This window comes from Glarea lozoyensis, assembly GCF_000409485.1.
Source record: "Glarea lozoyensis ATCC 20868 chromosome Unknown GLAREA10, whole genome shotgun sequence".
Lineage (NCBI taxonomy): Eukaryota > Fungi > Ascomycota > Leotiomycetes > Helotiales > Helotiaceae > Glarea > Glarea lozoyensis.
The window spans coordinates 1829858-1841295 of NW_007360984.1; the positions used below are offsets into that span (position 1 = coordinate 1829858).

An 11438-nucleotide genomic window follows, 5' to 3' on the forward strand; every position below is an offset into this window, starting at 1 on the left:
TTGTGCAAAAATCCATTTCTCCCCAAGTGGATCCGCCTTTTTACTTTTTCAAATTATCAGATCCTCTTTGGCCTTGTCATTGGACGGCAGTGGTTAGGGTGGGAAATACCCGGATCAGAACCATTAGATCCTTGTCTTATCAGATCCGTAGATTGGCCTGGATTGTGCGTGGGTTCGCTTAGGTGCAGCAAATGCGCCTTTTTTTCTGTGCCGAGGAATATGAATGGGAGGGGAGAGGGAGAGTTTGGTGTGATGTGAATTTCGAGGTTTGCTTATGCTTTGATCGAGTCGAGTTAGATTTGTGTAAGTCTTGCCTTAAGCTGGATGATCTCAGCACCAATTTAATTGCCAGTTCAAACCTCGGGATCTACCTCCCCAGATCATTCCTCACTTCCCGTCCCTCGAACGACATCGTTCCACAACTCACCCTTCACATCGACCACTTCCGGTCTTCGGCGTAGAACCGCCATCCTACTTGTCTGACACGTAGCGTCTGGTCATAGAATAATTGCCTGACTTTCGGCTATTTCACGACGCCCAAAAAAAGAGAACCTAGAGACTAGCATCCCGGTTACTTGCCGTCTAATCAGATCGTACTGCATTATCATATCTGATCACACTTCCGGACGGCAACTTCCTTCAATCTCGAGCTCGATTTCAAGAACAGTCAATTTCAACCAGACTTCTCATAGTCGCTGGTCGAACTCGTCTCTACACTCACATCAAGACCATCCGCGGGTCGAACTCATCTCATCTTCCCAAGTTCACATTAACTTCTTCTCAACTATCCCATTTTGTCAACACCACCACCACCCAAAATGGCAAAAGACGTCTTCGCCGTCCCCGTCTTCTTCATCGTCTTCCGGGAGACTCTAGAAGTAGCAGTAATCTGCTCCGTGCTCCTCGCATTCCTCAAACAAACCCTCTCAGGTCCATCCGCCGACCAAGCAGTCTACAAGAAACTCGTTAGACAAGTACGTACCCATCATAACTCACTCTAGTATCATGCACTTCATCTGTCCTTCACCATTTCAAGGCCCCAAAATCTCACCCATTCCTCCATCCCAAACCCAAAACTAACACCACCCAGGTCTGGTACGGAACACTCCTCGGCCTCCTCCTCTGCCTCATAATCGGCGCCGGTCTCATCGGCGCCTTCTACACCATCGGCAAAAACAAATGGTCGACCTCGGAATGTATGCGACTTTCTCCTTTGTTCTCCCTCCTAAGCTCCTACTCTAATTGGCTGCCAAAGAGTTTCATCCTCAGACACTTCTCTTTTCTCTTAAACATACAATTATTCATATGCTAACTTCTTGGAGACTACTGGGAAGCCAGCTTCTCGCTCCTCGCCTCGCTCATCATCAGCATCCTCGGCGCCGCCCTCCTCCGCATCTCGAAGATGCAGGACAAATGGCGCGTCAAGCTGGCCACGGCGCTCGAGTCTAAGCCCGTTACCGCAGGACATAGCGGACGCTGGGCGGTGTTTAAGAGATGGTGCGAAAAGTACGCGATGTTTATGTTGCCGTTTATTACGGTACTAAGGGAGGGGCTGGAGGCGATTATTTTTATTGCGGGTGTGAGTTTTAGTAGTCCGGCTGCGGCAGTGCCTTTACCTGTGGTTTGCGGGTTATTAGCTGGCTGTGCAGCTGGTTATGTTTTATACAAGTACGTTCCCTCGCCTTTACCAAATCTCAATTCCCACTCCCCGATATCCTGCTAACACCACCCCAGAGGCGGCGCAACCTCTCGCCTCCAACTCTTCCTCGTCGTCTCAACCTGCCTCCTCTACCTCGTCGCCGCCGGCCTCTTCTCAAAAGCAATCTGGTACATCCAAGCGCAAACCTGGAACAACGTTGTCGGCGGGGACGCCGCTGAAATCGGCGCCGGGCCAGGTTCCTACGATATCGACCAGAGCGTGTGGCATATCAACTACGGCAATCCCGAGCTGAACGGCGGCGGCGGTTGGGGCATCTTCAATGCGCTGTTTGGATGGACGAATAGCGCGACGTATGGCAGTGTGATTTCGTATAATGTGTATTGGATTGCGGTGATTTTGGGGTTTATCGTGCTCAGGTTTCGGGAGACGAGGGGGCACTTGCCGTTTTTGAAGAAAAAGGGTAGCGTAGAAAGTGAGGTTGCGAGTGTGAGTGAGGGGAGTGGGAATGGGAGTGGAGTTTTGGTGAAGGAGGAGGGGAAGACGGAGGTTACTGTGGCGCCAGTTTTGGTGAGGGAGATTTCTTGAGGTGCTGATTTGAAGATTGAAGAATATTGAAGAATGTGTGTAGAGATAGTATGGTCTTCATCATACTAGAGAGCCCAGCGTGCCGTAGTGCGGATTTTGGTACAATATAATGATTTAATGCAAGTACAATCTTTACAATCAGATCTTATCTCGAGTAGCTTTGCACCAAGCATTTTTTCGTTGTGATGATGCTGTCTTTGGATAGAATTATCACACAGCTAGCCGATGATCTTCTGAGATATATACACTCCGCATCTTCATCGTTAAGCTCGGCCCTGAAGTTATAGATTCGTAATTCAGACTCCGTAGATTTTTCAGGTATGTACACTCGACTCTTCATCATGGATCTGGGGAATGAAGCTGCAAGCTTCGGATCCCACCATACATAGATCTGTGAGATGTCTAGACCCGAACTTTCGTCCCTCATCTAGTGTCGTCCCTCCGTATACCTCCACATCGACCGACTCCAGCACATCTTCTCGTGTCGCAACTCCTCATCATCTCCGAAGCCCAACATCTAATCGTCGACCACATATGACATCTCCTCGAGCCACAAAACGTTGTATCTTGTACATCCGTAACAAGGACATTCTCTACGTCGTAGATATCTGGGAGGGTACAGTGTTGGTAATTGCACCGACGCAATTGGTAGATAAAACGTTGCAATACAACGTTTGTTTAGATCGTAGACATCCGGTTGAGTACAGCGTTGTTAATTGCACTGACACAATTGGCCAGCTCTGGTGTACTCTTCGCCGTTCTCAACTGAACGATTGCAGTTGAGCCATCAAGTTCGAAAGTACCCTCATCCCTCCCTCGCCCCAACCATCAACTCCAACCTCCCAGCCAGCACCCTATGTTTCCTAATGACCTCCACCCACTCGTCATCCTCCTCGTCCTCATCCCCGTCCCCCAAAAACGCAAGTATCAGACTGAAATCCCCGCCCAACCTGCCCAAACTACCCGCACAATATAGAACCTGCGTTAACAAACTATCCCTCGAACTCCGATCGCGCACGTTAGGTAGATACTCCCTTAACGTATCTTCCAACATGCCCACCAACTTCTGCGGGAACGTGCCGAGGGCGCTCGGTAAAGGCAGAAGCGGATCGACATTCGTTTGAGGCACGAATGATTTCACGCCTTCCGGCGTGATGGCTGGGGGTGGGAAGATGGAGCGATACATGCTGACTATAGCGAACGATTGCTCCCGGAAGATCTCAATGTATTTTTTAAGATAGCGTTCCGTCTGTTGTCCGCCTTCCCATTTACTTTTCTCTTTGCTGCTGGTGTATGGTTGGGTAGCTAGTTTGGCGGTTTCCTGGTCTGCGAGATCGCGGAGGGGGGAGAGTGCTGAGAGCATTTGTTGGAGGTTTGCGAGGCGGCAGACGAGGAAGAGAGAGCCCAGGGCGCCTTCTCTGGTGGTTCCCGAACCTGATGATATGGAATTGGTGTTGAGGGAGGTGTTCGTTGGTATAGGGTCTAACTCAGGCGCTACTCTTCGTAGCCAGCTTATTGTTCGCATAGCACTTGCTAGCTTGAGACTGTTTCCTCGTAGACTGGCGATTAGATTCGTACACATATCCTGCATCGCGGTTTCGGCTTGGAGACTGACACTCGTGATGAGCGGCGAGGTCGGGTATAAGCCATGAAGACGTTTGATGTGTGCATTGAGGTCTAAAGCTGAGGCATAATTCAAGGTCGTATTTGAGTTACTAGTATTTAAATTCGTAGACGCAGCAGTATTTGAGGAGGAAGATATCGCAGTCGAAAGGAGGGTTGGGAGGTCGAGTACGTCTGAGAGACGGTCTATATTCCGAGAGAGCAGTAGAGCTTTCCGCCGCCTGTCTAATAGGGGATTTGTGTTTTCTGCGCGCAGATTGTAGGTTTCGCTGAAGGTAATTGCGGCATCGTCGAGCTTGGGAAGCGCATCTCGCAGAGAGGCTGTAGATTGTGCGAGAGTCGGTAGGGTGGTTCGTAATGTAGATAGATGTGTGGCAGATTCTATTACAGATTTGTGCGATCGTTTGGAGAGCGCTTGGAGAGAAATCAAGAGTGAGTGTGTCGTTTGCGAAAGGGATTGTGGTTCCGTGGTTGTAAGGGAGCTGAGAGGAAGCGTGGTGAGACGCGAGAGATATGTATTCGTGCTCGGATCTTTGTAATTTGGTGGTTGACGGGTAGTGTCTTTCTCGAAATAAGGAATTAACAGTTCATACAATGGATCTGCCATATCTGCTTACTCGACTGAAGTGTTGCAAGTTGGGAAGCTCTGACGTTGCTGTTGAGGTGTTCCTATTCAGCCTCGCTAATAATTCTTATCGTGGTGCTAACATTCGCATGCGTTTCTAATCCGAATATTGTACTCAATTTTCTTCCAATTGACATTTGAAATAGGCTGATTGAGAGCATTTGGTCTTTCCCTATTGTACCCCTTCTGAGTCTACACCGTTTTGCCCTTTGACTAGAGACGATTTCGAAGAGAAAACGCATCACATGCTAGCTACCGAAACTCATAGGTCCACCCTACAAGTAACTACTTCCACCTACTCTCTTAACCTTCGTATACTTTGCGTCCTTCCCAGATATTCCGCTGAAATTACCTATCACTGGCATCTTGCTAGAACACATTATCTTTGCCGCAATTTCTTGTGATTTTCTGCATGAGATGAAAATGTTTCTGAAGCTTTTTGCTGACCGCTGAAAGCTCACGAATCTGTGTATGTACCAACCTGATCTCTTTAAAATTTTGATGTCATGACTGTAATTCTATCTATTAGGAACTTCTTCTCAAGGACATCACTTCCATCATATGAGTGTGTTTTAGGTGACGCGAAACTCAAATGCAACTCTGTCTGCCTTGCAGCCATGCATAATGCAACATCCTCAGATATCATTCGTCCCCCCTTACTGGCGCAGGTTTGAACAAATCCTTCCCGATTATATCGAGTAAGTCTTTCATACGTGCCACCTCAAGCTCTGAGTTTCAGATACGCAATTATCCATGCCAGAAGGCAGGCTCTTTAATCAAATCGTACAATCATTTATAAAACTGCATGCTCTAGAGTCTAGACTTGACAAACATGGCCCACTACGGTGCCAGTATTGCTACTCAGTCAGCTGAGGAACCTCATTTCGACGATAGCAAGGACCCCGCGAGGTTGGCGTATCGGGCATTGATCAACAATACAAGAACGCTTGAGTTTACGAGTTTTGCAAGTAACCAGCGCCAACAAGAAGGTGCTTTTCCCGAGAAAGGACGAGCAGCAGCACTCCACTTTCTGAACGACGGAAATGTTTGTATAACTCCATTTTGCTCCTCATCGGCTTTGCAACAATACCTGGATGCTGAACCGAACAACAGCCTCCCTCAAGGTACAATATCGTCTGGTGTGTACCAGCCTCTTCGTCGTATGATAATTCTGGAAGACCTTCCAAGAAATTATGTAGAGATATTGGGAAGCCGGTTAAAAATCCACCCGCGATTTTTCGCGGCTCACTACTCGTGCCCAATAAAAACCGGATCGGCAGGTAAAGGACTCATTTTAGGCCAGCCTTCTAGAGGTTACTTTGTACTGCAATCTCCTCAGATGCATTACATGACAGTCAAAGACCAGAAACTCGACGGTGGTGGCCTACTGTATCGAGCAAACTCTCACGTTAGACGATATATTCTGAAAGGCGTCAAAGATAATGATACAGATCTATCTGGCTGCTTTGGAGAAATGTGGAACGTCATTTCGTTTTGGAGCAAGGAGTATAGAAATGGGGACTGGACAGGTGTGTTATTTTATTGATTTTTCGGCTGAAGGTCCATTAAGCTCACAATATATTAACAGCCGTGGTAATTGTTGATCCTCCCCTAGGGGATGAAATTCGTCATGGTGACAAGCGTGAGCAACGCCAAATCAACATAGCTGAGGGCGACCCAGCCACAGGCTTCGGCATGCAATACCCGAGCTTAACAGCTAATAAGGATCTATCGGAAGATATAGACACCTGGCATATTCCCAAACGATCACCTAGCATGCGGTCCATATATGAGGAAACATTATACGCATATTCTAAGGGCCACCACCCAGTGACGGATGATCCGACAAGCTGTACCTCTATCATACGGCGTCTCACGCTATCTTTCTGGATTGGTTATGTAGACAGAATGCGGTATATCCTCAACAATCATCATAAGCAGGTCAATGGCGACGAAGGAAGTGTCCTCTGGCAAACATGGCTTTTCCAGGATCTCGTTCAGTTGAAAGCCGATCTGGAATACGTTTTGATATTTCTGCTGCGAAATTTGAAAGTACTTGAAGTCCGACCTGGCGGAGGGGGAAGATCTAGCATAGTCGATGACTGGGAAACAGATGAGTGGAATCTTGTGGAAGCTCGGTTCAGTTCGCTGAGAAGGGACGTGGATCGCATGGCTTCGATTTGGACTCAGGCAGCTTGATTGAGTGCGATACGTACAGCTAACGAACAGTCTTCGTCTGTTGGCCGATTGACGACGCTAGCGACTGTATTTCTACGTCTCGGATTCATCGCTAGCGTGTTCTCTATCGGTGGGGATTATGCTGTTGGCGAGCCGAAGTTTTGGTTGTTCTTTGCCATAACGACCCCGATTGGGATTCTCATCACCTTTCTACTATTCACGAATATTGGCCCAGAAACGAAGAGCAAAATCGGTCCGAAAGTTAAGTCGCTGCAGGAGACGCTTAGGATTCGTCGCTCACCTGCCGAAGTAAGTGCTACAGATGATATGATTTTACCGTTGTTCAACAAGGCGCATAGTTGAGTATATATGAGATCAGTGAGAGACTGTCTATACGGGAAGATTCTGTGGCACGGGTAATGGTATCATACCAAGCTCCTACTTCGGGCGATGACGGCCATTGAAAATGATAAAGATACCGCAGACAAGCCTTCACCCTTTGGACCATTTGCTCGAGGGAGGCTGGCATTTCGACCAGCGAGCAAATTTCTGAATACTCTAGTTTCGTCGAGCTTACATATGTCTAAGTACTTAGGATTTCGATCAGTCTATGCTTGTTCATCGGTACAGTAAAACCATTACAGCACTTCCAAGATTTCTAGGTCTTAAACCAAAATTGTTCTTTAATCTATCTATAATCTAGCTTTCGGATTTTACCTAACTCTGCGAAACTAACGTAAAATCTCCCAACCTCAAACCTCTAGACGGTTTGTATTGAACTCGAGCAGCCCCTTTTGACCTCGCTAAATTGATCACACCATCTAATTTGTACACAGGGTATCTGAGTACATCCACGATTAATTTCTGCACCTAGTCCTTCTATGTGGTCAAACATCTAATTACTGTATGGTGTCACGAATGTGATTTCTAACTAATCTTGTTCATTACCTGTAGTCTAGAACAATGGTAGTGGTGTTGCGGGATCATTCATAGATGTTTACGTAGTAAAGTCATCATCAATGAACCCCGCCAATCTACCCCACCATATTTCACTACCACCATAGCTACACTTTTGCAGACGGAGTGTGATAATAGCCTCTACATCCGTGTTACATTTATTCGCGCCTGTTTCCTCTCGTCTTAATCACTTGACGCCCCGTACACAACCAAGCTTCATCTTCATCCCTCAAGTATCATGGCCTCACAACCACCCAGTCTCGCCTTCAATGATGTCTACATGGCCGGCAAACCGCAAAACACTCGTTGGAACATATCCTGTCAAAATGACAGAATACATTCAATAACAAAAAGCTCTTCCAAACATCCATCATCAAACCGATTTCTCACACCGAGTCTCTGCCATCCCCATATCCACCTCGACAAATGCTTCCTCCTTTCCCACCCCAGATACGCGGACCTAGAAATCCAAGACGGGGATTTTGCCGAAGCTATGAAATTGACAAGTAGGTAAGCCGTGCCTCTCACTATATTCAAGACCTATAGTGTTAATGACGGTATTAAAGGCCAAGCTAAATCCCGCTTCTCACACGACGATCTCATAGAGCGAGGTCAGGCTTTGATCGAGGAAAGTATCAGTTTTGGAGTCACGCACATGAGAGCTTTCGTGGAAGTTGATCTTGATGTTGGGATGAAGTGTTTAGACGCCGGTCTTGAGTTGAAAGAGCGGTTCAAGGAGAGGTGTTATGTGCAGATTTGCGTGTTTGCGCAGAATGCTATTGTGTCGTATGAGGATGCGGGAAAGGAGATGAAGGCATTGCTTGAGAAGGCAGTGGGGCGAGAGGGTGTGGAGGTGTTGGGGAGTACGCCTTATGTGGAAAAGGGTGGGGAGAGGAAGGCTCAGGTTGAGAATATTAGGTTTACGGTTGAGATGGCGCTGAAGTATACGCTTCATGTGGATTTTCATATTGATTATAACCTGGATGCGAGGAATCATTCTATGGTTTTCGAGGCACTGGAGCTTTTAGACTCCATGAATTGGCCATCAAAAGAATGTTCTCCGGATTTCAGGACGATAGTCTTTGGACATTGCACTAGGCTTACGCTTTTTGACAACAAGGAGTGGGATAGACTAAGAGATAACATTGGTAACTTGCCCGTCTCTTTTGTAGGACTCCCCACATCGGATCTGTTCATGATGGGACGGCCGGACTCGGATTTGGGTGGTGGTGTTAGACCTCGGGGCACGCTTCAGATACCACAGATGATCAAGAAGTATGGCTTGAATGGGGCGATAGGCATAAATAATGTTGGCAACGCTTTTACGCCGCAAGGTAATTGCGATCCGCTTAGTCTTGCTAGCCTGGGGGTTGCTGTGTATCAGGCTGGAACAAAAGAAGATGCGGATATTCTGCTGGTAAGTTCATATGGCACCTTTGAAAAATGAAGATAGAAGCTAGAACAGCACTAATTAGTTCAACAGCAATGTGTATCAAGCCGAGCAAGACATGCCATTGGGCTGAAGCCTCTGTCTACAAAACAGAGCAAATCTAATGACAGTGAGAGCTTTTCGGTGGAAGCAGATGACTTATGTTTAAGTATAGGAGACCGAGCAGACTTTGTAGTATTCGGCAACGAATCAACCACGAGTTCTGGGTCATTCCGAGCTAGAACAACCACTCAGAGTATAGTGAATGACGCTGGGAGAGACAGAACGACCATATATAGAGGTCAGATCACCAGCCGTGTATAGATCATACATATTGTATTGGAATATAAACTCTCAGCCTGAGACAGTAAAACTGACTCACGTGGCCGCCTGAATCTAGGCTGGGCCGCGTGAAGTAGGATTCAGCGTAAGTGTGAGACAAGAAGGCATTCATGCGGCTGGCTGAGCCTTGCTGCGCATATAAGTCTCCATCGCAAGGTCGTCGCAAACTCTCCTGGATTGAATTTATGGTTGTAGTTTCCAACTATCAAAAGCTTCATTTGCATCATCTCCAACCCCATCCTAAGCGACGTCCCTAGACCCTTAATCCCAAAGCGGTATCGCGTGGCCCCTCGTCACTGCCCTTTTGTTGGGAACCCGACCTTGGAAGCTGCAACCTCGGAGATAGCGTCGAAGCGCTTCATCGTTCACCTCGCACCACCACCTCGAGTTACGCCTCGTGTCAGGAGAGAAAGTAAATAAACAGTAAAACATAAATACTCGCTTCTCCTGCGCGTTCTCCTATTATTCCGCCTCGAGAGGCCGACACCGCCATGCACGATCCGTTTCCTATTCCTCGCATCGAATGGCTGAGCAATGCCGTGCAGCCTTTCGCTGACTATACCGGGCTCACGACGCTGCCATTCCATATCCACGAGGTGGTCATCTCGTTCCTAGGATATTATTTCATCAATATCGCCTTCGCGCCGTGGATTTCGAGGAAGCTGGTCCCGACTAAATATGCGAAGCTCACTCCAGAAAGGAAGATCAACTGGGATGTACATGTGGTGTCGTTGTGCCAGAGTACGGTGATCAATGCCCTCGCCCTGTGGGTGATGTATGCCGATGAGGACAGGAAGAATATGGATTGGAAGGAGAGGGTTTGGGGGTATACGGGGGGCGCGGGCATGATTCAGGGGATGGCGACGGGGTATTTTCTTTGGGATTTGGTGGTTACGCTGCAGAATGTTAAGCTGTTTGGCCTTGGTATGCTGGCGCATGCTTTGAGTGCTCTCTTGGTCTTCTCTTTTGGCTTCGTAAGTTCCCATATTTCGAAAGAGTAGGTACATGCTAATGAAACCCGCAGAGACCCTTTGTCAATTTCTACGGATGCACATTCATCCTCTACGAACTCTCCTCCCCCTTCCTCAATTTCCACTGGTTCTTCGACAAACTCGACATGACCGGCTCCAAACCCCAGCTTTATAACGGTATCGCCCTCCTCGCAACCTTCTTCTCCTGCCGTCTCGTCTGGGGCACCTACCAATCCGTCCGCGTCTACCAAGACGTCTGGAAAGCAGTCCACCACCAACCCCTCGGCAACACCATCGCCATCGACGCCCTCAACAACGGCACCGCCGCCGGCTACGAAGCCGCACATGGCAAAAGCGCAGCACCAATCCACAACAGCGTCATGCAATTCGCTGGTCCAGAATTCGTGCCTCTCTGGCTCGCATTCACATACCTCGGCAGCAACATCGTGCTCAACACACTCAACTTCTACTGGTTCGGCAAGATGATCGAGACGGTGCGGAAGCGATTCCAGCCTCCCAAGGAGGAGCGACGGAAAGCAAAGATGTCGGCGTCGAAGAGTACGGGGGTCAATGGGACGGTCAAGGTGGATCTTGATTCCACTGAGGTGCGAAGACGGAATGTGGAGAAGGATGATACTATTGAGGGGGTTCATGCGTAGGGTTATTGGTGTATTGTGGATACGAAAGAAAATGGTTGCATTGATGGAAGTGCTGGATGGTTGTATTCTATAGGTGTTTTGTTTATTCCTCATTAATCCTATGGTTGCTTTACCCTTTGCTCTCATCTCGGAGAGATATGGGGTTTTTTGGATAAGAAATTGTTATTTTACGTGTCTTTTGGTGATTAGGGTGTCTAACTGGGTGGTGAGTTTAATGGTTGATAAGTTTAATGGTTGATGAGTTTAATGGTTGATGAGCGTCTTCGATAGTGGTAAGTAAAGGATTAGTCGAAGTAGTCGAACTCGTCCGTGAGTTCTGTAGGGTAGGTGATTTGAGTTGAGTTGGGTTAAGGTAGGTATGAACTTCCACTCATAAGTCCTGTGGTGTATGTATAACGACTAATTGAAA

General features: G+C 47.7%; 5 protein-coding genes across 5 annotated transcripts; 4 read left to right on the forward strand and 1 right to left on the reverse strand.

Moving 5' to 3' along the window:
• Positions 1 to 818: 818 nt before the first annotated feature.
• GLAREA_05613 (putative iron transferase) lies at positions 819 to 2245 on the forward strand (the record flags this gene model as incomplete). Its single annotated transcript, XM_008078902.1, has 4 exons — positions 819 to 974; positions 1091 to 1196; positions 1323 to 1668; positions 1735 to 2245. 4 exons carry the CDS (start codon positions 819 to 821, stop codon positions 2243 to 2245), a joined length of 1119 nt encoding a protein of 372 aa, XP_008077093.1.
• Positions 2246 to 3050: 805 nt separating this feature from the next.
• Positions 3051 to 4475, reverse strand: GLAREA_05614 (uncharacterized protein; the record flags this gene model as incomplete). Its single annotated transcript, XM_008078903.1, has 1 exon — positions 3051 to 4475. The coding sequence occupies one exon, from the start codon at positions 4473 to 4475 to the stop codon at positions 3051 to 3053; it is 1425 nt and encodes a 474-aa protein (XP_008077094.1).
• Positions 4476 to 5325: 850 nt separating this feature from the next.
• Positions 5326 to 7516, forward strand: GLAREA_05615 (uncharacterized protein; the record flags this gene model as incomplete). Its single annotated transcript, XM_008078904.1, has 4 exons — positions 5326 to 6022; positions 6082 to 6636; positions 6754 to 6980; positions 7508 to 7516. 4 exons carry the CDS (start codon positions 5326 to 5328, stop codon positions 7514 to 7516), a joined length of 1488 nt encoding a protein of 495 aa, XP_008077095.1.
• A 350-nt stretch (positions 7517 to 7866) lies between these two features.
• On the forward strand, positions 7867 to 9381 carry GLAREA_05616 (Metallo-dependent hydrolase; the record flags this gene model as incomplete). Its single annotated transcript, XM_008078905.1, has 3 exons — positions 7867 to 7933; positions 8144 to 9045; positions 9112 to 9381. 3 exons carry the CDS (start codon positions 7867 to 7869, stop codon positions 9379 to 9381), a joined length of 1239 nt encoding a protein of 412 aa, XP_008077096.1.
• Positions 9382 to 9890: 509 nt separating this feature from the next.
• GLAREA_05617 (uncharacterized protein) lies at positions 9891 to 11029 on the forward strand (the record flags this gene model as incomplete). Its single annotated transcript, XM_008078906.1, has 2 exons — positions 9891 to 10373; positions 10424 to 11029. The coding sequence occupies 2 exons, from the start codon at positions 9891 to 9893 to the stop codon at positions 11027 to 11029; spliced, it is 1089 nt and encodes a 362-aa protein (XP_008077097.1).
• Positions 11030 to 11438: the final 409 nt, after the last annotated feature.